Here is a 23,478-nt window from a genome sequence, read left to right as displayed (position 1 = left end):
AATATTATTTGGGGAAGCTTCAGACACATACTAACAGTCAAACTGAAGTTCGGGATACAATATAAAAAAATGGGAGATCTTATGCCACTTATTACCATCTTGAGTTCCAGTCTTGCCTGTAATAACTTTTGAATAACCTCAGAGTGGTAAGAAACAGGGACGTGATAGCATGTTTCACTGTCTGAATGGTATTTGTGTCCAGTCCTAACTGAAGAAAAAATTGGTAAGTTTCATAACATTACCAAGGTGGTTGAATTAAGAGAGGTAAAAGGAAACATAGGGAGCTTAAAAGCTTTTTCATAAATCTAAAGTAGTGGAGAAGAAACTTTCAGTGATTTTGGAGCTTATAGGGCTTTAGGAACTAACAGAAAGCTAGCAGAAAAAAATCTATAATACTTTGTCTTCTGACTGCCTTCCCCCTTCCAGCAACAGTTTTGTGGTACTTGTAAGCCATCATTAAGAATACAGGGTCTTGCAAATACATGTTGAAATTACATGTTCTGTGAATTGCTATCTGAAGTCTTATTTTTGTCTCATATTCCCTTATTGTCTGGGTCAGAGTGGCATGAAGCTTTCTGACAATCATAACTTACTGCAAATGTGCACACAGAAGGGAGAATGCCTATTTCCTCCTTTTGGTGCCTGGTAGGGAGTGACCAAGTCCCTGGGAAACAATTTAAGGTTTGCTTCTAGTGTCTGTCTTGCCGAATGGAAACACATGCCTTAGTAATGGCAAAAAAACCCCCAAATCTGATATCCCTATGAGAATTCTTCAAGGCAGGGGTTGAAGTATCTTTAATGGAACTTATTAATTCTGGAGTCCATGAAAAGGACCTTATTGAGATTAAAGAATAAAATATTCAAGCCTAAGAGTGTGAAAATGCATTGACTTTTAAATACATTCTTTTCTATGGTTTTAGAACCAAAAAAATGTTTGTTACACTATTAACATTTTCCAAGCAACTCTGGGAAGCTGTAATGGTTAAATGTTTGTAATATCTTCTGAAAAAATTAAGGAGATACGAGAGGAGTTTCATCAGTAGAGGAAGAGATAGTGGAGACATTTTGATTAGATAGGGAGAAAGAAAAGTAGAAAGGAAACTGAAAGGCTGTTGATGAATTGAATAATATAGTAGCAACTGCTGGCTAGGTGGGTTTGTCTAAAACTGAAGCTGTGAAGACCGAAATAAAGTGGTTTTGTTCTGTGTTTTTTCCACCCCAGGTATCACTACAAAATCACCTTTATGAGGTGTATTGTATTTAGAAGACTGCCTGTTGAGAGAGAGAGACTTGCTTTTGATTTTTTAAAATAAAAGTCTAGGCTTTCTAAAATTGGTAAGATTTTTATTAAAAAGCTTCCAGCACCTGAAAAGCTAGTATTCCAAATTTTAAAGTTTGTAATCAAATTGGAACCTTCATGAATAATTGAGCCTGCGTGGACTTGGTTTCCCTAAACCAGTGTAGGTTGTTGGGAGGTGGAGTTGTAGAAAGATTGAACCAGTATATTAACTGTACTTATTTTGGTCTCAGCAAAGTCTCCAGCATTAATAGTCAGCTTTCTGAATTGATGGTTACACCTACTGTGTGAGTAGACTCTGGCTTGATTCTCATAACACACGTGGCTAAGTTTTAAGTTCTTTACAACAAATAGTAATATCACTTTGACCTTAAAAATGAAACAAAATCTGCTACCTAATCACAGATTTATCATAGGATCACAGAATATCTCAAGTTGGAAGGGACCCATAATGATCATCCAGTCCCAACTCCCTGCTCCTAGCAGGACTACCTAAAACTAAACCATACAGCTAAGAGCATCATCCAGATGCTTCTTGAACTCTGACAGGCTTGGTGACAGCTTGCCTGGGGACCTGTTCCACTGAGCGACCACCCTCTTGGTGAAGAACCTTTTTCCTTATGTCCAATTGGAACTTTCCCTGATGCAGTTTTATTCCAGTTGTCTAGGTTGGAAGGAGCCTCTCGAGATTATCTAGTCTAACTACACTGCTGCTGAAGCATGACCTCTTAGAGCAGATTTCCTAGGGCTGTCCTATCAGATTTTGAATATCTCCAAGGATCTCTGGGCAACTTCTTCCAGTGTTTGCCCACCCTCACAGTATAATTATTGTTTTCTTGTGTTCAGATTGAATTTTGTGTGTTTTTAATCTGTGCCAATTGCCTCCTGTCATGTCACTGAGAAGAGTATCTCAGTTTTCTTCATTCCTTCCCATTAGATATTTGTACACGTTGATAAGATTCCCCCCAAGCCTTCTCTTCTCCAGGCTGAACAGTCTCAACTCTTTCAGCCTCTTCATATATGAAAGGTGCTACAGTCCCTTCATCATCTTGGTGATTCTTCCCTGGACTCTCTCCACTAGTTCCATATCCTTCTTGTACTGAGGAGGCCAGTACTGGACACAGTACTCCAGGTGTGGCCTCACCAGTGCTGAATAGCAGGGAGAGTCACCTCTCTCAACCTGCTGGCAGTGCTTTGCCTAATGTAGCCCAGGAGGCCGTTGGCATGCTTTTCTGTGAGGGCATATTGTTGGCTCATGATCAGCTTGTTGTATGCTGGGACATCAGGGTCCTTCTTAGCAAAGCTGCTTTCCAGCTGGTCATCCCCCAGCATGTACCTGGGTTACTCCTCCCAAGGTGCAAGACTTGAATTTTCCCTTGTTGAACTTCATGGGGTTCCTCTCTGCCCAGTTCTCCAGTCTGTCAAGGTCCTTCTGAATGTATCAGCCACTCTCCCAGTTTAGTACTATCTGCAAACTTGAGGATGTGCTCTGTCTCATTATCCAGGTCATTGATGAAGATTAATGATCTCCTGGCTGTTCAGCCAGTTTTCAATCCACATTTACAGTCTGTTTATCTAACCTGTACTTTGTCAGCTTGTCGATGATGATGTTATGGGACACACTGTCAAAGACTTTACTGAAAACATCTGCTGCTATCCTTTCATCCACTAGTATCCTCATTGTAGAGCGCTATCAGTTTGGTTAAGCATGATTTCCCCTTTGTAAATCTATGCTGACTATTCCCAATCGCCTTGTTCTCATTCATGTGTTTGTAAATGCTTTCCAGGAGGATTTTCTCCATCACCTTCCCAGGGACTGAGGTGAGGTTGACCAGCCTGTAGCTTCCTAAATCTTCCTTCTTGCCCTTCTTGAAGATGGGATTGATACTTGTGCTCTTCCAGTCTTTAGGAACCTCTCCTAGGTGTCATGACTCTTCAAAGATAAGTGAGAGTGACTTTACAGTGACATCAGTGAGATTCCTTAGCGCGTATGGGTCCTACTTCTTAGGCCCCATGGACTTAATGTACATCTAGTTTCTTGAAGTGCTTCTCAACCTGGTCCTCCTCCACTGAGGGTAATCTTCCTTGCTGCAGACCTTCCCTCTGGTTTCAGGGGCCTGGGATTCCTGAAGGTCAGTCTTATCAGCAAAGACTGGGGCAAAAAAGGCATTGAGTACCTTGGTCTCTTCTGTGTGATTTGTCACCTGGTCCCCTGCCCTGTTCAGTAGTGGGCCCGTGTTTTCCCTAGTCTGCCTTTTGCTGTTTATGTACTTGTAGAATCTTTTCTTGTTGCCCTTCTCATCGCTTGCAAGCTTCAATTTGGGGTCGACCTTGGTGTTTCTAACCTCATCTCTGCACAATGGGACAGTAGCTCTGTGCTTTTTGTGGGTCACCTGCCCCTGCTTCCATCTCCTATGCTTCATTTGTACATCTGAGTTCAGTCGGGAGCATTTTGCTCATCCATCAAGGCCTCATAAATAGAAAAGGATGATTTGCAGTGCTTTATAGTACTTTAAATTTGGAAGGCAGCAGAGAAAGGGCTTCTCATTTTATTAGGTGGTATGCAACTGTCAAATTTGTTCTCATTAATTTTTAACACATTACTAGAAGTGACTACTTTTAGTTTCAGAGAGGATGTTTGTACAAGTATAACTTGAAGAAAATGGAAGAAAATGGCACATCCTACTTCAGTTTAACGAAAGAGAAAGGGATAAAAAGAAATGCATTAGGAATTGTATTTAAATGCATACATTTGAAAATCTATTTTTTTCATCCCATGGGGAAAAGAAGTTCTCCAAAGAATGTGATAAATAAATATCTGATGTATGAGAGAGTCTCAGCTGGATTATGGAGTCTGCCTTCTGAGTCTCCTAGGTATGACATGTCACTGATAATAAATTTTACTTAGTGGTGTTATCACCTGGGTTTATCTGTAAATTTTTGCTGTATTCATTAAGTGCTTTCTCAGATCATTTCTAGAGTAAGTTATTACACCACAGCTATGATTTCCATTGCTTTTCTTTTTTTTTTTTTTTTAACTGGCTAGAGGTCTTGTGTTTGCGTACCACAAAGAGTGGTGAAAATCCACACGTTTTGGGTACACAAGAGCTAACCCTAGCTGAGGTGCAGAAGCACTCCCTGGCTCATTCTATGATTATGGGACCCCAGTTGCTCAGAGCAGAGGCCTGACTAGAGTGTGCCCTCGTTCTTTGCAGACCTGTGCTGTTAGGTTTATGGTGGTAAAAACTCAGGCATTGTGTCGAGTATGAAGCAGTATTTCCATTTTAAGAATTTAGTTCAAGGCTCTTGGATCCCAGATGTACTGTTCTGTCCCAGATTAAGCGCTTAAGTTACTTGCGAAACGGGTAGCGAAGGGAGACTTGGAGTCTTAACAGCGTGGTGCATAGGAAGCCTTCTGACCTAGCCGAGTAGCTGGGATGCTGAAGGAAGGAGCCTCTCTTGCATGCCTGAACATATGTGTGTCAGATGCTGATTCACAGACCCAAACCATCATCTTAAGGTACTTTCTGAAGGAGAACTTGAGCATTTTCTTCCACTTTAATGTGCAGATGAGGAATGAGGAGGCTAAATACTTCCTTGAGCAAGGTAAGGGCTCACCTGAATGCATTTTTATCTTGTCTTGAGTATCTGTGGTTACAGTGTGGTACAGCTTTATTAGCTACAGTGGAGTATATTAGTTCCTTTGTGTCTGGTTCCACCCCTTCACAATCCTTCCACAACTTTACAATCACCCAGAATATTTTAGAGCCTATCTGTTTTGGCCTTGTCTTGGAAATGTGAATTCAAATAATTGGGTTTGGCAGTGAGCTCGCTCAGAGTGTATCCTGGATGAGTTTAATGGTTAGACAGATTGAGCTCCTCAGCTTTACCAAGATGGCACCAGTCTTAAGTAAGAAAAGAAACTTTAGGTACCAAGAATGTTTTAATAGAAAAGGCTAATTCATTGGGTACCCGTGTGCATAAGTGATTGTTTTGAGGATTGCTATTGTGAAATTAAACAGAAAAATCTCTTTAGTCTCTTTTTGCATTGCTCAAGACCTTATGTGACCAAACACTTTGGATTTCCATATGAACAGTTACATAAACAAAGGAAAAATATATCAAAAATATCCGTATGTTTGAAAATCTCAATGTGAAAAGGATTACTAATGAAAAATTATTCTAGTAAAGTACCACCTTTTTCACTCTCTTTTAGAAATACTTTACTCTTAAGACCTAATCAGATCTTTATACTGTATTATTTGTATTGTGTGGGCAAAATGGATTTGCGCTGTAAATTGTGTACATTGTTTTATGGCTTTATTCTTTAATATAGACTTGAATGGCATAAAATGGAAAATAGTATAGAGAATTGTCAACTTCCCTGTTTCCCAAACAGTACAATGATCTCAACTTAAAGCTGTCGTTAATGTTCTTCTCCATATCAAGGAAATAAGTAATGCAGAATTCCTAGAACAAACTTGGTCACTGTGGTGTTTTAAAATTGTGTATCTGAAGTGATTCCAGATTTCCTACTTGGAAAACATGAATTCTTAATACTCAGTACATGTTTTCACAACCTGTTATAAGGACAATAGTACCTGTGCTGCTGCATTTTATTAATTAATCTCTGTCAATATTGTATCTGAAGACATCATGAAATGCAGAGTTTGAGTTAGAAAATGGTTCTGGATCTTAGCAAATCATTGATATCTTTGCTCTCTATGGCATTTCCAGAAAAAAGAGCCACCAGAAATCTCTAGGAGAATTTAACATTTCCTTAACTATGCACGGTGTTGTCAGTAGGTTTTGCTGGGGGAATACATCAGAGCCAGACCTGGACTAACAATAAGCGCTTTTGAAAAAGGTTGACCTTCCTCTTCGTTATATTTTACATTTATAACTTCTGTCATGAGTATAAAGTGCATATTACTCACAATTTTGGAAGATTAGATTATATGGGTGCCTACACTATATTTTATGAGGCTTGGACATATAAACCTCTTTTAAATTGCTCTTGTTAAGTCCAACTTAGCATTTGATGCTTTCATTAACACTATATAAAGAATAGCCAGACCCCAGCCAATTGTCATGAGCTGTATTTGCCAGTACAGACATGAAATAGAATAAACATTTTCAAAATAGAAACAGTGGTTAGATGGAACGGTTTAGCTTTAACTTGGTATCTTTCATTATTCCAGTGAAAGAAAGGGGTATGCTGAAACATACTCATTTTCAGCTGCTCTACTCCCTCTGTCAGTAGCTACAATCATTCAGCCTTTAAGCAGTTTGCAAGACCATGGATATGGGAGACTTGCATATTCAGACTATGTAGCATGCAGATTGGACTTCAGGCTCGTGCAGGAGAGGTAGCTCTTTGGGAACTTTTTTGGATGGGCTTCCAGTTACTGTTAGGACTGATGACATGGTGCAGACCGAGTGATGTAACAGCATGGGTGATTGGCAACTCAGGCCTCGAGCAGCTACAATTAAGAATTGTGTGTAACAATCCTTTCCATTTAACATCTGATAATCTGACAGTATTGCATCAAAACATATACATATTTGTGGGAAAATCAGTGATGTGGATACTTAATACATTTGAGTATACAGGTTGCTATAGTAGTATTATCTCCAGGCTGGTGAGGCAGAGTGTTCAGAGGAGAACATCTGAACCAAATTTCTGCTGAAGGCCTGGAAGCTCTCATGTCTGAAATGTCACTGAAGTTCCGTTCCAGGTGGCACTTCATTAGCTGCTCTTCATTTTCTGTCCACCATATACTTATGCCAGCTGTTTCTGTTTGCTGCTGTAATTTACATCACATTTTCTCTCCATACGGTTGTTTATATGAGCCCAGTGGAAATCAAATGTCAGCTTCATTCTTATTTCCAACCTTTTTCTGTAATATCATCTGAAAAGCAAATTTTACAACTAAATGAGCTTTTTTGAGTCAGTGCCACTATAATTAAGCAGCTTTCTTCAAAGTAGTTTTGTAATGTTTTTCCTCACAAATGTTTCCATTAGTTTTCTATTCTCAGAGGCTAAACTAACTTTAAAGTCACCGTTTTTCAGAATGTTAATGTTCTTTAAAATTGAGTGCTGCCATTTATTTTTCTGTAGAAATGTAGTTTTAGCTTCTGTAAATTAGTCAAAATGTATCCCAAAGCTTGACTGTTTCTATCATTTTCTCCATGTCTTACTCTGTATATGATGCAGTTTTTTTACTTCTTTTAACCTCTCCCTTTGTTTGTAGTAATATATAAATAAGTAGTGTCACTATGAATACTGTTCTCAAAATTAAGGCACAAATTGTTATTCTTAATTTGATTTTTTATTCTTTATATTGACTTATTAGTAAAAGGGTACACCTCCTGAAAGGTCCAGTTTTCTGCCTTATTTTTTCTTCCTATACTCTGATCATCACCATGTATTTAGTTTAGAAAATATTTTTGGTACTGGAATGAATTACGATCTTTTGAAGATGCTTATGACTATGCTGCAAGGAAATTAGAGCAGGCAAAATGTGAGACTGTAGAAAAGTAAAGTAATTTCTCATCCACGAACATAATTTTATTGCCATAGATGAGCAATCCTACTAACAATAGAAAATACTAAATTCCTTCTCATGAATCAGATTTTTTTCCTTGATCATCAAAGGCTGGATTTACTGACTTTCCAATTTCTTTGTAAGTTTCATATCATTAGACATTCTTAAATTATGTTTGTTGGTATTGAGTATATTAAACTATTACATATTATGTCATACATTTGCTTTATCATCTAATTATTCCATGTTAGCATTGTACATAAAGTTTAGATATCACCAACAAATTTCAAGAGCTATATTTAGGAGGTTGATATTAAGAGCATTTGTTTTGATTCCTTTTTTAAATATGTCATGACAAGTTTTCATTGTGATTAATGATCATAAATGTAGTCTTCGTAGCAGGGAACTTTGATTATTTGGACATGTACTATGGCTATATGACTGAAATATTCTGTTGTTTGTAATTTTTCCTCTTGTTTTTAACTAACTCATTTTAGTTTGCGGTTTCTATCTTGTCCTTTTTCATGGTTTTAAATACTATTCATCTGTTTTGGCTCTAAAGTGAGCCTGGCTAACCTCTAAATCAGAGTTACAGTTCTGGCAGTTTAAGATACTAAGGTATATTCATGTCTTAGACTGCAGTCTTAAATATAAATTTAAAATTTCTACTTATTTCATGTCTCCCCTAGTTTTCCTGCTCTTGAATGTATATTTGTAAAGTGTGTTCTTTTTGTCTGATACGATTCTGTTGGATTTAGTCAGGGTTTGGATTTTCCTCCTGAATCTGTGAATAGGGTGTTTTTCTTCTTAAACTAGTCAAAATTGAATGTAGTGCAGGTTTTCCCACTAGTGTCAACATTTGGACTATTTTTGTAGATAAGTGTGTGGAAAAAAAAGTTTGAGTTCAGTAGGTTCTAGCACGTCCACTAGATAATAATTATACTTTCCCTATTTAAAAGGATAGTTAAAATATTTTTAAAGACAATCTAATTATTTTTTTTAATTGTTCTGTTTTAGGTTTCCCAGGCTGGAGATTTGCTTATTGAAGTTTATGTGGAAAGAAAGGAGCCAGACTGTAGTATTATAATCAGGGTTAGTGTATAACAGTGATACAGTGTTTATACTAATCACTTTCTCATGAAGTATACCAAATTTGTTTTCATACATGTTTTTATGTAATTACATAATGAAGGTAAGATTTTATATCTATCACTACTCTTTTTAAGTATTTCTTTTTAAAATCGCGGTGTTGCCTAAATTTTGTAAAGACTGAGTATTATGCATTTTTAAGGAGAATGTTTTGATACAATTTTAAAGGGGAGATGTCTTCCTTTAGTTTTACTGCACTATACAGTAGTATAAATTCTCACAGCTCTATGGGTGCAGCACACAAGAACATTAACAAGTAAATAGTGAATGCTGGTTTTATTTAATAGTACAAGGCCATTTAAATGACCTTCCTCCTGATTTCTCTTTTTGCCAGTGGCTGTCTGCTTTCCTTGAGTGCTAAGAAACCAGAGCTTGTTACTTACTATAATTGAGATTTTTCAGCCTTGTATCCCATAGTGTATTTTAAACACACTGATCTCTATGTAGTAGTGCTCTGTTGTTTGGATGCTGAGGAAAAAAATTTCATTTCTGTAACGGCAAAGGACAGATATTGTTAAGAAGGAACTAGAAACTTTAGGACAATTCTTTTTTTCTTTTTTTAAAATGTTATACCTCTCTGTATCTGTTTCCTTTTTGTTCTGTTCAGCATATGACTCTCAGACACTTTTGTTTGTACATGTATGTGGTATGGGGTATACATAGATACACACATACATCTATGTACATAAGACATGCTTTTTTATAGGAATAAAAATGGGAATATGCATTGCTAAAATAAGAAAATGGTACTTCTGTAATATTTACCTTCCCATACCATATACCCGTAACATAACAAGATGCCTTTTTTTCACCTAATTTTTCAAGAGTAGAGAAAAGGGAATTCAAGTTAAGACGTTATTAGTCAGCTAAAAATTCCAACTTTGATTTCATGGAACAAAATAAGGAAAGCATGCTGGAGTCTGACAAATAATGCTGGCGGTTTTGTGTGGGTTTTTTAAGTCAATTGCAGGCAGAAAGATTTTGAACAAATAAATCAGAGATCAGTAATTGTAATATGTTATAAACTGACTCAGTTTGTATTACAGGTATCACCTTTGATGGAAGCAGAAGAACTAACTAGTGATGTTTTAGGAATCAAAAATATTATTCCCAACAAAGATGATATCTGGACTGCTTTTGAAGTACTTGAAAATGGAGAACTAGGTTAGTGACGCTTAAATTCATGCATGTTCATCAAACTTTATTATTTTTATTTTTCTATACTTAACATAATCAAAAGCTTAAATAGTTACTAAAACGTTTATAGAAACAAAACAAATTTAGCCTTCATGCCATTGGTTTTACATTTGGTTGCTGGGACATCTGCATGATTTCTTTCTACACTTTGCCAGAAATAATGTGATGAATTGTTTTAAAATCCTTATAAATTGGGGGCTGAAAAATGTTCTTTATATTACTCTGCTTTGCAGTTTGTTAGTTATCAGCTATAGAAATGTAGGTCTTACCAATAAGTTTAAAAGAAGAAATTTATTTTCATTAGAATGTCAGCAGTTGATTTTATAAGGAATAATGTTTTTCAGAAGATGAAATTAGAAAATACATGTAATACCTAAGGGAAGGATCTTTTTTATTATTTAGACAATTATTTTATGTGTGTAGATGAAAAAAGAGGCATAAAGTGTGTGACCTTGTGTTTATGGCAAGTGGCATTATGGCATATCCAGGAGAGTCTTGAAACATTTGTTTTAATTATGGTTCTCCTGTCAACAAGAGCAAATGTCACACAGTCACAATATTCATGAACTGTAAAGAGGTTTTAACATTGGGAGTGCTTTATGTGTGCTGGAGCTTGCCTGTTATTATCAGAAATACTTAAAATAACATAAAGAAATGGAGATTTTTAAAATTAAAACATTGTAGTTTGATGAATCCTCACTAATGTAATCTGATTTTTGAAGAATACATGGGGGACAGAAATATGCTTTCAGTAAAAAGCAACATCTATTTGCACTTTATAGTAAGTTTCTGCTCTTGCTATTTTCATGTTACAGAAGTGGACTGCAGACTAATTTCTGTAGTGAAGATACTATTTTCAAGTTAAGAAAAAAAATATAAAAAATGGAGAAAACTAAGATTACTAAATGTTCCAAGATTGTTTGAATATTTCTGTTTTACTTGATTTTTAGGCATGCTTACAGTAATCTCTTTAGATTTACTAATATTCCTGATATACTCAGTCTTGACCTTGGTGTTATCAATAATGAGAATGGAAATACATTCTCCCATTTGTCTTAAAATAAATGATCCTGATCCCTCTTTGCATCTTGCAGTCTTCTGGTGAGGCTGTATAGAGTTGTAACATAGAATTCATTTCCAGATTCATAGATGTGGGTGTCAGCTGACAAAGAATGCTAGCATCTATTGTTATTAGAAGAGTCCTGATAACTCCTACAAGTACTCTAGAAATCCGGTTTCTTTTGACTGAGTATGGAAAAATTTGAAGAGGGAATTTTATTTTCTTAAACTTGATATATAACACAGGCAAATGAAAACTAAACTAGATAATGGCCAAGAGAACATAAAAGTGAATAAAAAAGATAGACCTCACAGCAACTTCTTGAGGTGTTTGGGTGCAACAACTAGTATTTTAGTGTGGGCTAGAAATGTTATCTGAGCTAATGACTGTGGAAGATCGGCAAAGTTAAGCTTAGAGCGAGACACTACAGGTCCTATATAGGACAATAAATATTGGCAAGGGATTAGAGTGTATCCTATTGAAACGAATTTACAATGCAAAGTAGAAATGGCATACCAGTGTTATAAAACCAAACCAAACAAGCAAAAAGCAAACTAAGTAAGGTCCTGATTTCTCACCTGGCTCCAATCAGTAGAGACTGTGTTGATGAAATGTCTGCTTCATGGACCCCTTTCTGGAAGAATCTGTGCATCAGAACAGCTGAACTGAATTAATAATGTTGAAAAATAAAAATAATGCATGTAGTAAGAGGCACTTATTCAGGAAGATTCCTGTGGTGCTACGGCTGAATCTAGCAGATTTTCAAAAGGCTGAAACACAGAGAAAACAACAGAGAAAAATAGTCTTGTGCAGTCTTTGGTCCAAATGTGACACTAAAGAACTAAAAAAACCTACTTGAGTCTTTGCTGCTGCAAGTTGATCTTACTAGCATCATTTAACAAACACCATTGAACATTATGTAATCTAAGGCATTTACAAGTAAATTGAGATTCTGACATGTCATGACAGAAACAAAGTTTGCTTATTTGTTTCAATGTACATTAATGATCACAGTGTCTTTCTGACAGAAATTAATTTTCTGCTTGTATTCCTGCGGCGGTCTGGTTCCTGTCCAGTGTGTGTTGGTATTCTGTTTGTTACACTGAATCCTGAAGTTTTATGAGAGTTATTTTACTTTTTAAGATACACTGCCCTGAAAACGAACCCTGAGAAGGCAAGAAAATTAGAATCTTATATTTTCTAAAAAGTAATTTTCTCCTGATAGTTAATGTTGTTTAAGATGAAAATGACTGGTTTGGGATATTTACCAGCATATGATGACCTAAGTAAAAGGGTAATTGGACATATGTTTTGACTGCTTGCTGTTCAAAATACTAAAATTGCAATATTAAAAATCAACTAAATTATTTGCATATAGAAAAGTTGAAATAATTGATAATTTTATCTAGCCTAGTGCAGAATGTTCAATACCATATGCTTTTACAAAATAGGCTGTATATTTTTTTTTTAGTAATTTGTGCTTGATGGATACTTTGTAATTGAGGTGTGTTGCCAGTAAAATAGCTAATGCATTTCAGCATGATGATTTATGTACCGTGTAATCCATGATGACAGATGGTCTTAAATGTAACTATAAATAAAACAGTAGGTGTTTACTCTGGGAGTGCTGGTGTTCTATGAAGATGTGGTGATTTGCTAGTGTTTCGTGCCTTTGATTTGTAAAGTTCCTCTCTTAAAATGGGGTTTTCTCTCTTGTACTAAGGCAGCAAGTTGTTTTAATTTTTATCACATCAGAGTCCACAGTTTCCCAAAAGTTGCAAAGAAATTTTAAAAGTTTGACCATTTAAAACGGAAGGGCCAGAAGAAATGCGATTGAACTTCTGTCTACAGAATGGTATTTTTGTTAGGCTGCTTTGATGTCATGTCTGAATAATAAAATCTTTATATAAGTGGTATAACAAGTCTACAGGTAAGGTAGTTTTTTGCATCCCAAAACAGCGGTAGTTTTTTCTGTCGCTTAAGTGTTATTTGTGGCTGCTGCTTTCTGAAGCTCTGGTGCTTAGGAAAATATGTTCTGCTAGAGTGTACTGCTGGACAGTCCCAAAGCAGCTGTTGACATTTCATATTCATCTACCCTAGCAGAAATGAAAAATGAGATTATGGTGGCATACTTCTCCCTTCAGTACTCAAGAGACACAGGGCTGGACTGTCTGACCCAACATGACAGTGTCACAGGTGTGACTTTCCAGGAGCTGTACCCAGCTCTTTTCAAGGCCTGACCCACATAAATTGGTATGCAAATGGAAACTCAGAACTTTTGGAAAAATCTCTCTTTGGAGGTAAAATGACCCTTGGATCCACTGCTCTTAAGTTGTAGCCCACAAAGCCATCGTTAAGGTTTTTATGCTTTCATGAATTATAGTAGGTGCTTACTGCTGAGCAGGTAAAAGCCTTCAGGTGGGGGTTGTGTGTGTGGAAGAAGGATTAATAGAGAGGGGAACTGTACAGTCTCCCTCCATGCACATTAGTGTTGCCTTGTATGATACCTCAGTCTGTGTTGCAGTACATATCACACCGATTTCTGCCGGATCGGGTAATGCAGATTAGGGACTATTTGCAAGTTCTTCCCTACTTTCATTTGGTATATGAACTGGGATTTGTATGGATACTGCCTGAACTTTCTTATTACTGCAGTTTTTCAGTCCTGTGAAAGGGTCTCAGCGTTTCTCTTTTAGGATGGATGATACCTATGAACAAATGTATGTTTGAGCAACTGAAGTGCTGAACTGCACACATACAGTCTAGTCATGCCTTCATCGGTTGGTATTTTAATCTTGCTGTACTCCTTGTATTAGGTTGGAATATAAAAGTGCAAGTCTGGAAATTCCCTGGCCACAGCAACAGGGGGAAGACCTAATAAGACCACATACTTTTCCTTTCTAGTAAAAGGAATATAATGAAACCAAGAGTCTGTCTCAGTCTGCTTTGATCGTTAACAGACAATATAATCTATACTGGGTTAATTTTTTTCACTGTAACCAAATTCTTTGGGTTTTGATTGCAGAGAATTGGTAGCTATGATGATACATTTTGTATTGAGCTTAGGCCAGTGAGGCCCAGTATAGCTGCAGGACTCGGTTCTGTTTAGGTATATTTAGGTATGCCCTGTGATAGTTCCTAACTTTTGTATTTAGTTCGAAAGCAGTGTCTTAGTGTCTTTACATAAGAAAATATTCATAACTAAATACAAAAGAGTTGCTGAACATTTGACTACTGCTTGTTTAATTTGATATTCATTACCTGTGCAGGCCCTGCCAACGAAGGTGTTGCTGCAGAAAGCCAATGAAGTGCCTAATTGTGTTATTTTGAAAGCAGTGTTTTTCTTCTGTAGCTCAAAGTGAGACACTGTTGTGTATAGACACATGTAACTTCTAAAGGTCTGCAACCTTGGTTTTGTTTTTCTTTTTTTATTTCAACATTGTGTTTTGTTTTTTCCTCCGACATTTTAGAACGTCCTCTGCATTATACAGAGAATGTACTAGAGCAAGTTCTTCACTGGAGTTCACTGCCAGAGCCTGGCACTGCATATCTGATAATAAAGAGATTTCTAACAGCAGACATGATAAAATTCTACAGTGGTATGTATCTTTTTTAAAACTTGGATATTTCATGTGAGACATGAGGATGGCAATTCTTTTATAGCTGTTTCACTGGGGCAAAGTGTCCCAGAATGTCTGAATTACTGAATTACTTTATAAAAGTTACTGATTTACTGACGGTTGTGCTGACTTCCTTTTAAACATAGACATTATGGATGTTCTTGTTTCTACAAACTATAAGCTCTCCCATTTGAATGTAAAAGTACACAGAAACTCTGCATTTGGTTCACAGTTTGTGAACTTCTGCTGTGAAGCTTGAGACTACTCTTTTATCCACAGTGCAGTTCTACACAATCCATCCACATATATACACCACACTATACCCTCTCTCCATGGACTATATATACATATAGCTTAAAATGATTACATTATATATGAAACATATAATTTATATATAATTATATAAGTATGTTATGTACTACTAATAATTTCTATTATGTAACCCAATGCCTCCAAACTACAAAGCTAATTTGAATGACATACTCAAGCAACTGAATGACTTGGAGAGTATGTGATCTTTAAAAAGGATGAGGAATTTAGATCTGACACTTGAAAGGAAATACAACTCAATAGTGGAAAAATATGATTTACAAGCTACTCCAGTTCTATTTTGTTTTTTCTTACATAATACCTGGATTTAGGTCTCCTGTGTAATAATATGTAGTATTTGCTTTGAGGGAAGCAGGAATTTAGAAGTTAAACATGTCGAAAAATTACTACCCTGTTTTCAAGCAGTTGAAATCCTGTATGCTGTCACTGTAAAACATGTGATGGTGACACATGATGCCTGGTTTAATGACCATCTGATTTTATCTACTGACTTATTCAATACATAGTATTTTCTTTTTCTCTCTTCCCCATACACAGAGTTATTAATCTCTCCATCTCTATATCTCTTCTGTCTTGATTTCAAGAAGTTATGCTATTTTCCTTATTCTTCTGAAAGTAATAGTCTTCTCTCATCATCTTTTATTCCTGTAAAAGCATATTCCACACATATGAACCAACCTTAACAAGTGTGATATTCATGACTTATGTTTGAGTTTCACTACCTCTAAACATGGCATAGCAGATACTGAACAGAGAGAAATAGCCTACTTCATTAAAAGCTTGAAATATGAACTCCCATCATCTCAATCAGTATGTGCTGAGGTATAATCAGAAAAGGGAATGAGTCATAAGGACTGTGTGAACCACTGCTCTGAGAAACACAGACTAGTGTCAGCTTACAAAATGTAGTACTACTTAAAAGGGGAGATCTGCTGTTTGCCCTCCTTCTTGTCTTCTAATTTCTACATCCATTTGTTCTACCAACCCATCACAGTAATTGTTTGCATCAATTCTATTCAGTTTGACCTTAGTCTAGACATACTGGCCTTTGACTGAATGTTTACATTTACTCATTTACTGTCTCTTTTTTTTTTTTTTTTGTTAAAATAATTAAAACCTTACTTAATAAGTTATATTGGTTTTCTTAGTGGTTTGAAGGGAAAAATCTCTGCCATATTGCAGACTTACAGTGTTGATCTCTGCAAACTACATGACAGAGTAATCTCTCATGTATTACAAAATCTTTTCTTGAGAGTGGAATTGCCATTTTAAGGAACTTTACATGGTGAACATACTGTAATTTCTAAAACGTTACCTTTTCTAACTGGATCTTGTTATAATAAAATAATGTTTAAAATAAACACAGTTCTGTAGTAATTTCATCTTGTTAGAGTTTTTGAGTCCACTTTTAGCTTGTAAATTTACTCTGAAACATTATGCATACTGGAGGAGCAACTTCATTAGCTTCAGCCAAGCAGTGTATATATTAAGTGTAGGCAAAGATGCATAGAAAGTCTGCACCATTCATCCACATTTTGTAGTTGCAGGAATGTTTATTGTTTCTATTTCTAATTTTGCATCTGTACACACTGTTAAAACAAGTAGGCAGCTATTTCGGGACAAAAAGCTATGGGTTTTTTTAGATAAATGTTGTACTTCCATCGCTAGATAGTGTCAGAGTGAGAAAATATACAGGATGAGGTCATTGGGGAAGGAATGCTCTCAGTGTCTAGAGGAAGCAGCAGTTGTGGTTATTCTGGGGCTCTCCATCTCAGAGTGCACAAGAAGTAACTGCTGGATTGAAGGAAGAAGGGGAGACATTAATCTTTCAGTCTTTTACGCTATGTGGTTAATTCCTCCTCGCTGAGTAGTAGGGCTGAGGCCAGATGTCTATTCACTACTATCTGAAGTATGTTTTTTAACAGATTTTAACTCGGTAGATAGATGTCCTCCTCTTTTGCAGTAAAATTAATAGGGCTGTGATCATATTATGTTTATAACAGAATTCCATTAATTTCCCTTGGTTCTCTGATTTATGTTAGAATCTTACAGACTAAACTATGATATTACTGACCTTTTTTCTATTAATGTTACTTCAGAGCTTTGTGTCCTCAGTACTTTTCTCCTTTTCCTTCCAGAGACTTTAATGATGTTTGAAATAGTGTTGGTTCAATAGTGAGCCTAAAGGAGCAACGCTATTAGCTTCATTTCATCTTGACAACTTATCACTGTCTTCCCTGTCAGTGCAAATTTTCTCATGTACACATGACACATAGTACATTCTCCTTTTTCATAGTTATTATTCTCATTTTGTCCATTTTAAACTCATTTCTCATGTTGTACAGTATCAAACATTGTCTTGAGGTCTAGATGTATATTTTGTATAGAAATCAACTTTTCAAGGAAAAAAAGTGTTAGTATATTTGTATTGGTATGTTCCAGTAAATTCGTTGAGAGTTTTCCACTTTCATCCAGATCTTTAGTTATTCTTTCTTGGCAGTTTATTCCATAGCTTTTCATGCTTGTTGCAGGAGCACTCATTCAAGTGCTGTTCAGAAGGGCAAGGTATGCGTTTATATTTTGTTATAAGAGATACTCCGTATAGCTTAGTTGTATTTCAAGACTCTTTTTCTTCTCCTTACCTGAAAATTTCCCACATTTAAATTTTACTTGTTAGAAGAACATGAGAGAATAGATTCACTACAAAGTGTGTGTATCTAGGTCCTTAAAATTTTACCAGTAAAGAGTTGTATAATTTCAGTGGGAAGTATTGATTTCTGAGAACAGGGGCTATTATTCAGAGATACTCTTTGAAATGCAGACTTCTAAACCATAGGCGGATCAATCCTGAATGGATTGAGTTCTTCTAGTTCCTATCAGTTGTAAAGTTCTAGAAGGTTTTGCATGTTCTGTAAAGTTTGTATCTGAAAAATAATTCTTATTAAGACACATCCAGATCATTTTAGATTTACTTTATGAAATGCTGGCTTATAAAGATTATAGAATATCATCAGTTTAGAGGATTATTATTTTTACTCCTTCAGGCTTTTCTAAGATCTTTGTAAGTGTCAAGTGTTTGATAGATTTGCTATGGTAGGAATGCTGTGAAGTTTAGAATGAGTTTTTGTCATATCAAGAGCTATATGCAGATATTTAAAACCTTCCAATTTGGTACAGACGTGGAAGTATCCTGCTACTCTCATTTGGTATCGTTAAAAGAAAATCTTGTGATTGTATGGATAAGGATTCGTATTCTGTTCTGAACATGAAATAAATATTCTTATTGGCAAACAGGGAACGTGTTAGCGCTTTTTTTTAACTGTGCATGTATATTTGAACTTATAACTGAGGCAATCCAAGTAACTTCTGATTTTAATTGTTGAAATGTATTGATTATGACTTTAGATTCTATTGTAAACTCTAAATACTGGGAATTTTTCTTTAAGATTTTCCTTTCACAGCAAGCATGCTGATTAGAATGTAGTTGGTTTTATTTGATGAAATCAAAGGATTTTATTATCTTCAAAATTTCCATTATATTTTTTAATGTTTTTCATAATTTCAGTTTGTATTAAGATATAAAGCAAGAGGGAATTAGATTCACAATTTTTAATTATCTTCTTTTTTGCAAATAATTAGGGTTAGTAGGAGGAATAATTTAATTCTGACTCTTTAAACAGCAGTTTTTCAGCCAGTATGAAAGATGGGATTCAGATACAACTTTTCAAGTGAGTCCCAAAGTCTCTCTACACCATACAAATGATAGTAGAATCTGACTCTGAGTTTTAAAATATAACCTAGCTGGGGTTTTTTGTATGCACTTTAAAGTGTATTTGCATAAATGCACGTTTGAGACTGGATATCACTCATGTACTTTTTGTGCATGCACAACCATGCATCTAATGCATTAATATATTTTTCACTATTAAAATCTTGGGGCTCTTCCTAGATAGTCATGTGTGGAATAACTGTCTGCAGGTTCTTTAAAAGAAGAACAAAAAACAGTACTGTGCAGTATATTTATATTAGACCCTGCATGTTGTGGTCATTAGTGACGTTTCATGCAAATTCTTAATTCTCCCTTGTCACCTCTCATACTTGCTTTGTGCAAATCGTGCAGTACTTGAAGATATTGACTGCTCATTTAGCAGAATATATGAAGATGGAGAAAATACCTGATTTTGATTAGTACATGTTACAGCAAGTGTTGCTTCCAAACCATGACTATTGGTGTAGTTAGCCATGGCTGTGTAATACCATTCTTCAGAAATAAAAAAATAATGCAAACAATAAATTTTTTCTGTATTCATGTCTTTCCTGACTAAATAAAAATATGTTTTATGTTACTTTTTATTGTTGATTTATTTTATTACTATTTTTTTAGATTATATTGTGTGCTGCTGCTTAATAATAGAGTTTTGATAACAGATGCTCAAATCCTAAGTGGAATTTTAATGAAAAAAGCCAATTGAGTAGTTGGGTAAGGCTGCTATGCTCCATACACCACATACTCCTTTTACACAAGAGTTTTATTTACTATCTTGAAATTAATATATTAGAAAAACTAGTATCATTCTGGGACTCCTAAACAAGTTTATTTGGTATTTCCTAAATAAGTGAATAACTTACAGGAAATACCTACATTTAGTAAAAGAAGATAGGGGGTAAAAGCCAAAATATGGCATAAGTAGTAGACTTGTAGTGTTTTGGGATAAATGAATTATTAGCCCTCTTAGTGTGGCTCCCTCTTTGAGGTGAAATAGTGTTAACTGGAATGGAGGAGAAGAGTTCATCTCCTGCCTAGCTGCTATCTCTTCATGCTGGCAGTCTGCTTCCAGCACTAGTTAACTTGAGGAGAAAAGAATACTTCATAATTCTGCTGAATTCTCTGCTCTTTCATAAAGACTTGATAAGATGCAAGTAGGAATTACTTCTTTTTTCGTTTGTTGTTCCTTACTTTGTTAACGTGTTTTGGTTTGATTTGGTATACATGAGTCATATCAGCATGGTAATTACTGTAATTAGTGGTCAGGAATTTTTGCTATTTGAAAGTGGACTTGCTGGGAAAAACTGATAAACTAGTACAAAAAGCCAAACAAACTTATATTGGGCAGAATAGGAAAACCAAAAACATCTAGAAGTGGTGGTGCAGTAGTTTATATGTACTAGTAATACTTTTTTGTATTATTTTATTTAGAATTTTAAATTGCTAAGAATGTACTGAAAAATCTAGTCTGTAACATTGAAAAACTTCAGTGGTTCTGGTATTTTTTTAAAATAAAAGCTTTTTCAGTACAAAGTTAAATGCTTTATAAAGCTGACTGCAAAGTTGTGGTTTGGGTTTGTTTTGGGTTTTTTTTATTAATTTTACTAAATATATGTGTGTTTCTGTGTGTATTTTGACTCAGACAGAAAAATGTAGACAGACTCATTACAAAATCAGATCTTTGTGGAAAATTTTTGCCTCTCTGAAGCAGAGAGATTAAAAGTATCCATGTCATACTTTTGACTTGATTGCACATTCTATTATGAAAAGATTCTTTTAATTAAAGTGTGTCGATGGATTCTTTCCGTGTTATCTTACAAGTGAAACAGAAAGACCTTTTTTCCCCAGTAATTAAAATCATAATAGTGTCAATATTTAAGAATACATACCTTATTAATATATAATACAGTAATGTATACTATATTAATTTATAGTATATTAATATAGCATGTGTATTCAAATGCGATATATAATGTACCTGTATATTCTATATAATTATTTCTATTGTTTTAATATATATATCATATTAACAAATGAGTTGAATTGTAATTCTGGTCTTCTGATAATCAGTAATACTAGGGGCACTTAACAACTACCAGCTTCCAGTGTTGTAAAATCTTCTAACAAAATGCTTTTTTATTTTGTTGATAGAGAAAAATGAGAAAGGTAGTGTGAAAGCAGGCAATCTGAAGTACAAAGAAGAACCATCAAAACTACTGTCCGGAAACAAATTTCAGGAGCGTTATTTTGTGTTGCAGGAAGGAAACTTGCTTCTTTACAAGGATATGAAGGTATAACAGACAAACTCTTCACCCAATTCTTAAAGCACTCACTTAAGCTTTCTTTCCCCTACAAAAGAAATGCAAGGCAATCAGATCACATATCAACATTTCTGGTATTAAATGGCAGCTTATAGAGTATGGGGTTGAAGTACAAGATTTTTATCTTACTATTTCACAGACACTTAGTAAAAGGAGTTTGTGTCAGTTGCTCATTTAGCTATTATAGTAATTATGCATTACTATAAGCTTTAAAAAATAAAAATAAAACAATATTTAGGAATGCCTACGGCTTATGCTGTGACTAAATTTTTTGAAAATCTACTGTAGAGAGCAGTAGTAGAAGTAATATGGAGCTTAAGTGAGCTGCATGCCGTTTTTTCTTGGTATCTCACAAAAAGCCTTTAGAAATTACAACAGCAGGGTTCTTATACTTACAAGTGTCATGATAGAAGACCTTATAGGAAACAGTAACTCTCAGTACACTAGCAGAATCTTCCCCTGCTTCCCAAAAAGTTTTCGGATGTATTCTCAGTCCTCCAAAAACTAATATTGATAATTAGATATACTTCAGATTTCCACAGAAGCAAATGTAGACATACTTAATAGCGTGGTGGGTTCAGTTTTAAATATTTCATGGGAGTTTTCTTTAAAGAGTGTTTTTAGATGTATGCAGCTTGTATTAAAGTATAAAACTAAATAATATGCATTGTGAACTATGTTTTCATTTTAGTTTTGATGATTTCTAGTTTAAAACAAATAATCTCTTAAAGTGCTTTTATTTTTGCCAACTGCTGGTTTTGCCCATCCAGCAAATACAGATGTATACTTGCTGACCTTCTTAAAGTACTTTTTTTTAAAAAGACAAATCCATTGCTCAAGTGAGCTAATGCAAAAGAAATATTGTGTCTTCTTGTGATACTGTGGTTTTAATTGTAATTAGAATGACCCCAGAATGTCAAAAATAGTGTCTCATAATTTAGTGCTAAAACTCAAATTGGCACATATGTGAGAATAAATTAATATGCCCGTAAAACCTTAATTAGTATCTTGGAAAGAGTTTATGATAGGATTGTTGTACTACTTTATAATCTGCTTTTTTAAGCCATTCTGATTTATAAAACATTAAATTCCTCAATTTGGGTCAAATTTTGAACAACGTTAGTTTTAAATGGCTTTACATTTCTTTCATAAAAAAGCAAATGGAAATACCATTCTGACAAAACAGTGTATATCAGTTTGTTTTATTTTCTTTCAAGAGGTGTTCATCTACCACTAATAATCTTGGTTTAATTTTAGTCATATTTAGAAATGAATAGTAGGAAAGCTTGACATTGCAGATGGAAAATTGTATTTAATAAGACTGCATGTACTAATTAATTTATAAATTCTCATTAACAACAAATTAAGTTTGCATATGCAGGTGGAGATACATTCTGTTAAGTGTTTCTTTTGCTCAAGAGCAATTAGCAAAAAAATGAAGTTTCCATGATACTGTATGTTAAATTACAATATTGTGCTAATTGACTGAAATAACACGCCACTTTAATGTACTGTTGTTAAGTGATAAGCTCACACACAGACAAATGGCTTCCTTAAGGTACATTTTTGTGAGAATACTGTTGTTTAACTAGATAGTATGTTTTCTAGGAGTGTTTTTTCATCCTGGCAGTATCCTTGATTTGAGCGGGAAGTTATAGAATACCAACCATGAAACTGCTGTGTGGTTTTTTGTTTTGTTTTTGTAAATGTTTATGCCGTCTCAAATTCTGTCTTTTTCTCCACACTGTAGTGTTAGAGATTGAAAGCTGTAGAGGGAGAAATTGAGAATCCAAGACAGTTAACACTATGGAGTATCTTTATGTACTGGGATTATAAAATTATAAATTTATTTTTAAAAATAAATGGAAAGCTAAAACACTTGACCTAAAGGGTTACTAAAGGGATGTTTGTGTTTTGTGTTAGATGTTAGTCGTAGTGTACATGACAATTTTATTGTTTCCTTTTAGCATTTCATCCTCCGGGCATGTAGTGTGGGTACATGTCTGTTGTAGGTTGGCTAAAGGTAGTTTGTTCAAGAAGGAACAAGGAAGGAAGGAACCTCAGATGATCTCTAGTCCAACTTCCTGTTCACAGCAGGGTTAGCAACTGAAGTGAGAACAGGTTGCCCAGGGCTTGATGCAGTTAAGTCTTGAAAACTTTGGAGGATGGAGATTGCATAACCTCTCTGGG

The 23,478-nt window shown here is 35.1% G+C and overlaps 1 protein-coding gene across 1 annotated transcript in view; it reads left to right on the top strand.

The window, feature by feature from the left end:
- Nucleotides 1-23,478, top strand: part of ARAP2 (ArfGAP with RhoGAP domain, ankyrin repeat and PH domain 2) — a 141,394-nt gene that overhangs the window by 98,983 nt on the left and 18,933 nt on the right. Inside the window, exons 25-28 of the mRNA XM_074865959.1 lie at nucleotides 8,863-8,937; nucleotides 10,041-10,158; nucleotides 14,722-14,850; nucleotides 21,119-21,258. Coding sequence (XP_074722060.1) covers nucleotides 8,863-8,937; nucleotides 10,041-10,158; nucleotides 14,722-14,850; nucleotides 21,119-21,258 — 462 coding nt within the window. The remainder of the gene's footprint in view (nucleotides 1-8,862; nucleotides 8,938-10,040; nucleotides 10,159-14,721; nucleotides 14,851-21,118; nucleotides 21,259-23,478) is intronic.

The sequence above is a fragment of the Strix uralensis genome, chromosome 4, assembly GCF_047716275.1.
Source record: "Strix uralensis isolate ZFMK-TIS-50842 chromosome 4, bStrUra1, whole genome shotgun sequence".
NCBI classification, from domain to species: domain Eukaryota; kingdom Metazoa; phylum Chordata; class Aves; order Strigiformes; family Strigidae; genus Strix; species Strix uralensis.
Note: the sequence above shows the minus strand (reverse complement) of the source record. Positions and strands in the feature narration are given on the sequence as shown.